Below are 6,633 nucleotides of genomic sequence, written 5' to 3' on the forward strand. Positions count from 1 at the left end.
TGTGCCCCCCCCCAAAAATGGAAAAGCCCCCCTGCGTGAGTAGCACCTATGAGTGACCCCCACCATGACACCCAACTTGTACAGCTTGGCCTCACACAGAGGAAATCATCAAACCAGGAATACTGGTGTGGAAGGCAGGGAAGGGGCAGCAGACAAAGCCTGGCATGGAGGGGGAACCCCCAAAGCCCCTCAGAACCAGAGCAGAAGGGAGCCCAGGCTGCAGCCCTGACAAGGCAGAGGAGTGGGCACAAGGCAGGTGTTTAACTCGCTTTCAGGGAAATTTGGAGCCTCCAATCACAGCAAATGAGGCTTCCCACGCTTGAGCACATCCCTGTACTGCCACAGGCACACGGGGCAGCTCCGCTTGGTACATGTGCCCCAAAACCACAGCACACCCGGCTCTCTACGGCTTTTTATTGACAGTTCTGGGGAGAACAGTTCATTTCTTTTTCTCCACGTCCTGCTCCGCTGCTTCCTTGGCGCGCTTGGCACGGATGCCAAAGAGGCGGGCGTTGGCCCGGGCCATGCGAAGGCTGGCAAAGGCCTTGAAGTTCTTCTCGTCTTCCGAGATGACACGAGCCTTCTCCCGCTTGAAAACCTGCGGAGAGAGCGCCAGACAGTCAGACTGCCCCTCGGAGCCGAGGCTTCCCGCAATTATCTCCGCAAGGAGCAGAGCGGGAACGGAGTGCTCGTGCCACCTACAGGCCCTGCCCTCAGCCTGCTCTGCCGCGTTCCCGCTGGCTCCTCGCCGTCAGCACGGAGCACAATGGAGCAGGAATAAAAACAAGCACCACGGGAAACTTGAGTCAGGCTTCACAGAATCACAGCACTGTTAACGTTGGTAAAGAGCTTTAATAGCGAGTCCAACCATCAGCCCAGCACCACCATGGTTACCACCAGCCATGTCCTCAGGTGCCACATCCACGTGTTTTTTGAACACTTCCAGGGATGGGGATTCCACCACTGCCCTGGGCAGCTGTGCCAGGGATGGACAGCCCATTCTGTGCAGCAATTTTCCTAACATCCAACCTAAACCTCCCCTGGCACAGCTTGAGGCTGTTTCCTCTCATTCTGTCACTTGTCACCTGGGAGCAGAGCCCGGCCCCCACCCAGCTCCACCCTCCTGTCAGGGAATTGCAGGGAATGAGGTTTGTGACACTGCTGACAGCAGCTCTGGGAAGCAGAGAGGATTTAGGACAAACAGTGACCACAGAACCTGCCTTAGCACTCCCAGCCCAGCTAAACCCAAAGTGCCCTCAAGTTCTCTCAAAGACTTATTCCTGGGTTCTTTTTTGATCCAGGATGGGCAGTGCCTGGAGACAGCCACCCTCAGCTGTGAGGCAGCAAAGAGAGAACCCTCTCCACAAGCTCAACCTCAATTACATCACACAGAAAACATAATTAAATGACACTTACGTTCTTGATGGGCATAACGGGTCCTGTGAGCTGAGTGGCCATCTTGAGTTCCTCTGGCTGCACAACAGGAAGATGGGAACGTTAGAAGAACAGAATTTAAACTTCTCCGGCTAAAACCTCAGCTAAAACACAGCTTGTATGCAGGTACCCAGCTTAAACGTGGTGCTAATGATCCTGACAGGAGGTTTAACACCAAATGGTAACGAACCCAGCACTTCAGAGCGTTTGGCACTGACAAGCTGCATCAGCAACCCACGCTGTGCCCGGATCCGGCCGGAGCAGCAGCGGCCCACAGCTCTGCCAGCTGGGAAAGCTTTGACACCAACTGTGCTATTCTCAATTTACACAGGATCACAGGATCATCTAGGTTGGAAAAGACCTCCATGATCAATAAGTCCAATCTGTGCCCAATCCCCACCTTGTCACCAGCCCAGAGCACTGAGTGCCATGTCCAGGCCTTTCTTGGACACCTCCAGGGGTGGGGACTCCACCTCCTGCCAATGCCTGACCACCCTTTCCAGGAAGAAATTCCTGATGTCCAACCTGAACCACCTTCCCTGGCACAAACTGAGGCTGTTCCCTGAGCCTCCTTTTCTCCAGGTTGAGCACCCACACCTCATATACACCCAACACATTCCTCAGCAACTCCTACTCAGGTTGATTCCAGCTTCTTGTAAAAGCATGCCATCAGACAAAAATGATTGAACGTTTACTGAATACAGCTGAGTTCCAGCAAACACATCTGAATCAGTGTTTCAGCTCGAGGCCCTTCCTCCCTGTGCTGAAGATGGAGTTGAGCAGCTTGGAGCTGCCAGACTCCCCACAAGATGTGAGGACAGTCTGAACTCACCGTTGTGTTCCCTGATCTACCACCAGCAGAGCCAGGAAACACAGCTCTGCTCTGATCCTGGAGAGGTTTTAATGAAAAGCATTTTTGAATGTCAACAGCAACCACCTTCTGAAGCCTGGCTGGCACACAGCTCTGGAGCCACTCACAGCCTGTCCCTCAGCCTTCCACCAGCAGGACTGACTCCAGGGGGAATTTCCAGCCATTGTGACAATTTAGCTCCCTAAACTAAAACTCAGCTGGCTGGGGAAGGATCAAAGCTCCAGGAATCAGTACCAAAACAGGGCTGCAGCTGCTCAGCCAAATGCCTGGCTGGAGTGCCACTGCAACCCAGAGAGCCCTGTTAGACTCGACTCTGCCAGACCTGGCCTTGTGCTGGGCTCAGACCCACGGCGGTCACATCATGGAGAAGGCTCAGGAGCTGTGCCTGACACCAAACCTCCCAAAACAGGACACACTTCCAGCAGTCAGGTACTCACAGAGCTGTCTCCCTTCTTGGGCATGGCTGGCTTCCTCGGGAAGAGGATGAGCTTGGAGTGGTACTCCTTCAGCCTCTGCACGTTGGCCTGCAGGGACTCGGTGGACTTGTTCCGTCTCCGGGGATCCACGGAGATTCCGATAGTCCGGGCAAACTTCTTGTTGATGCCAGCAAGCTGAGGAGAGAGAAAGAGAGAGTGGTGTCAGCAAGCCATAGCTCCCAACAGCCAGACAGGGATCCAAGCACAGTCAGCACGGGATACAGGGTCTGGAGAAAGGCTCAGCATCAGCTGAGGGACCAACTACGCCACCCAACAAACGGTGTCCTGGTGTATCTTAGTGCTTAAAATGTTGTGCAGGCTTTGATTTTTGGAGGTGGATTTCCCTAGGGGAGCAAAGCACAACCGCTGCGGGACACATTTAAACCTGGATTCATACAGACATTTATGAGACGGTTCATGGACAACTCTGGTTCACTGAACGCTGGGAGCTCCATGAAGTAAGGATTGTTTTCTAACCATCTGAAACAACCATTAAATAGCTATTTTTTTAAACTATCTTAAACAAAAAGCTCATTTTCTGTTTGAAGACAAACAGCTGCATCCTACTTTGTGTTCCACCATCACCCGAAAATTAAAGAAAAGTAAGTAATGAAGCATTTGGCACCCAGAAGAACAATTTCCCTGCCTCAGTGCACCAATTTCAGTTATAAATGTTTTAATTAAGGCACTGAACCAGGCGCAGAGGCGGCTGGTGGCTGCCAGCGAGCCCTGATGTGGAATCTGATCAGATACACAGCAGGCAGCCCTGCAGACCACCTTTACCAGCTCAGCACACCTGGGCAGGTCACAGGGACAAGGAATGAAGGACAGGAAATGCTTCCCACAGATTTTAGGTGTTCCTAATCCAACTATTATCAATCCAGCCACTCTGGGAAGCTGCGCTGAATGGTTTCCTCCTGGTACAACATCCCCTGCTACTCTTAGAAATACATTGAGCTGGGTTTACCTGGTCCTCAACATGAAAACGCTGGCTAAAATATTTAGAATCAGCAAAAAAATGTTTAATTAATAAATAATTTAATGAAGATGATCTTAATCTTCCCACTCCTCTAAAGAAGTTTAGGAGACTCAAGGCTCTTTCAGAATTTGAATTTTGTACAATCTCTGAAGAGTTTGGGTTCTAAGGGACCTTAAAGATCACCAAGCTCCACTCCTTGCCATGGGCAGGGACACTTTCCCCTATCCCAAGGTGCTCCAAGCCCCGTCCAACCGGGCCTTGGACACTTCCAGGGACGAGGCAGCCAAAGCTTCTCTGCAACCTGTGCCAGGGCATCACCACACTCATAGGGAAGAATTTCCTTTGTATATCCAACCTAACCCTATTTCAGCTTGATTTTAATGGAACTTTAAGTGACAGTCTGACCAGATAAACAGACATTTACCTTCCAAAGCACCCTTCACACACCCACTCCACTGTCACAGGTAAGACCATCCTTCCTCGCTCCCAGAGCTGGGAAATCCACAGCCTTCCCTGGCTGTGGCAGCGCCAGCAGGTACTGACACCTGGGGAAGTCACCTTGTGCAGGACAGGAGAAGCAGCTGAGCTCAGACTGGGAGTTCACTCATTTGAATCAATGCTCTGTACTTACTTTAAGCTCCTCCAGGCTGAAGCCTCTACCAGCACGAACTTTTTTGTGGTATCTGATCGTAGGGCACCTCACGATGGGCCGGATGGGCCCAGCCACGGGGCGAGGGGCAATGCGGCGAGCCTTGGCCTGGCGAGCCTTCCTCCTGGAATGGCAGGATCACAGGATCATTTAGCTTGGAAAAGACCTCCAAGGCCATCGAGTCCAACCTGTGACTGATCCCCACCTTATCAACCCAGCCCAGAGCCCTGAGTGCCACATCCACTCCTTCCTTGGGACAGCCCCAGGGATGGGGACTCCACCACCTTCCTGGGCAGCACTTGCCAATGCCTGACCACCCTTTCCAGGAAGAAATTCCTCCTGATGTCCAATCTGACCATTTCCTGGCACAGCTTGAGGCCGTTTCCTCTTGTCCTGTCCCTGTTCCCTGGGAGCAGAGCCCGACCTGCCACCAGCTGCCCCCTCCTGTCAGGGAGTTGTGGAAAGCCAGGAGGTTCCTCCTGAGCCTCCTTTTCTCCAGGCTGAGCTCTCCTAGCTGCTCCTGGCCATCCAGACCCTACCCAGCTTCCTTTCCTTCTCTGGACATGCTCCAGCACCCCAATGTCTGTCTCGTAGTGAGGAGCCAAATGTAGCATCAGAGTTCCAGGTGTGACATCAGCAGCACCAGTACAGGGGACAGGCACTGCCCTGGTCTTGCTGGTCACACTATGGCGGGGCCAAGCCAAGTGTCACTAGCTTCTTGCCCACCTGTGACAGCCACCGGGTACACGGCATCTTTATCACACGTGCCACTCCTGCCCAGCGATGCCTCCGGAACAAACGGGCGGGCCGGGCTGGCTGCTGCCGCCCTGGAACCGCCAGTGCCATCAGAGACCCAGGGAAGAGCATTCATCACTGTGGATGCAGCGATTCCGGAGATGTCTCATCACCTGGCTGCAGCTGGCAGGGACTGGCTCCGAGCACGCGCAGAGAATGGCTAAACAAACCCACGGCGCCCCGGCAGCTTAAGCGGTCCCGCAGAAGCCGGGAAAGCACCTCCCGCGGCCCCCGGAGCTCCGGGACTCACCTGCGGAGCTTGCGGGCGGGCTGGTTGAACCAGGTGGCGACCCGGCGCTGCCAGTCCTTGTGGAAGTGGGGCTTCAGGATCATCCCATTGCGGCTGGGCGCCATGGCTGCGGCCTGCGGACACGGGCACGGTTAGCGCGGCGACATCCGAGGCGCCCCCAAGCCCGCGGTCCCCGGCCCAGCAAGGCCCCATCGGCGCCCCCGGGGCCTCCCCCGCGGCCCCGCGCGGGGCTGTGGCGGCGGCGGGCGCGGCCCCGGCGGGCGGATGGCGGCGGATGCAGCCCCCGGCCCTCACTCACCTCCCGCCACGACAATGGCCACCGGAAAGAAAGCGCTGGCGCGGCGGCGCCGGAAGTGCCCGGAGAGGGGCGGGGCCAGCGAGCGGCGGCGGCTTCCCGCGCCCGCAGCAAAGATGGCGGCGGCTCAAAGGGCCCGCGCACGGCGAGCGATGGGCGGGGAACGGGACAGGAGCGAACGGGGCGGAGCCAGGCCCGACCGGGAGCAGCAGCTCGATGCCCTCTCCGGTGCCCAGCATCTCCTGGGCAGGCCGGATGGGACGGACACCGGTCCCAAATCCCTGAGGAATCCCACGGGAGCATGGGGGTCCCTGTTCCCATCCAACCCCAGAGCAGGATCCCTGCTCCGCTGTCCTCCCTTTGGGGGAGCAGCGTTATCGCCCACGTGGCAGGAGAGGGCTCGGGGACTGCCATGCCCCTCGGCAGGTCCCAGCACCCCAGCAGCCACTGAGGAGCCTGCGCTGTCCCCAGCACTGTGCCCCGGTGCACTGCTCCCACCGGCACCCTCAGCTCCACAGCACTGAGGTTTTGTGAGTTAAAAACATAAAATCAAAGATCACTTGAAATTTCAGCTGCTGCCTGGAAAGGAAATTCAAAGAGCGAGTCTGGGAAGAAACAACCAAGCTTGGAATTAAAAAATCCAGGCAGCATTTTAGATGTAGAAAATTACTTGTGCCCCTGAAATGAAGGGAAATCAATCCCTAGGCACGGAGAGACCCCAGGAAATGAGTTGGGACAGGGGAGAAGACACAGTGCAGAGTATCTTCACATTCTCACGGAAGGAGGAGGCTCCCAGCTCCAGCCTGACCCGGGACAGGAGCCTGTGACTGTGACAAAGGCCCGAGGGCTGGGAGCTGTCAGAGCCCCCACTTGTGCTGGGGTCT

At 55.7% G+C, this 6,633-nt stretch overlaps 1 protein-coding gene across 1 annotated transcript; it reads right to left on the reverse strand.

Annotated features, from left to right (window-relative positions):
- Positions 1 to 400: 400 nt before the first annotated feature.
- On the reverse strand, positions 401 to 5,833 carry RPL13 (ribosomal protein L13). Its single transcript, XM_048316575.1, has 6 exons — positions 5,753 to 5,833; positions 5,455 to 5,567; positions 4,392 to 4,533; positions 2,743 to 2,916; positions 1,417 to 1,473; positions 401 to 598 (listed from the first exon to the last, which is right to left on the reverse strand). The coding sequence occupies exons 2-6, from the start codon at positions 5,556 to 5,558 to the stop codon at positions 440 to 442; spliced, it is 636 nt and encodes a 211-aa protein (XP_048172532.1). The 5' UTR covers positions 5,559 to 5,567; positions 5,753 to 5,833; the 3' UTR covers positions 401 to 439.
- Between the last annotated feature and the right edge of the window lie 800 nt (positions 5,834 to 6,633).

The sequence above is a fragment of the Corvus hawaiiensis genome, chromosome 12 (assembly GCF_020740725.1).
Source record: "Corvus hawaiiensis isolate bCorHaw1 chromosome 12, bCorHaw1.pri.cur, whole genome shotgun sequence".
Lineage (NCBI taxonomy): Eukaryota > Metazoa > Chordata > Aves > Passeriformes > Corvidae > Corvus > Corvus hawaiiensis.

Bases quoted from the DNA above. Each gene is read 5' to 3' on its own strand.
- RPL13 (XM_048316575.1), bottom strand. From the start codon at position 5,558: ATGGCGCCCAGCCGCAATGGGATGATCCTGAAGCCCCACTTCCACAAG. The intron at 2,917-4,391 runs GTAAGTACAGAG...CTCTCTCCTCAG, and splicing joins TCAGCCTGGAGGAGCTTAAA to CTTGCTGGCATCAACAAGAA. The intron at 1,474-2,742 runs GTGAGTACCTGA...CCTGTTGTGCAG, and splicing joins CCAAGAAGGGAGACAGCTCT to CCAGAGGAACTCAAGATGGC.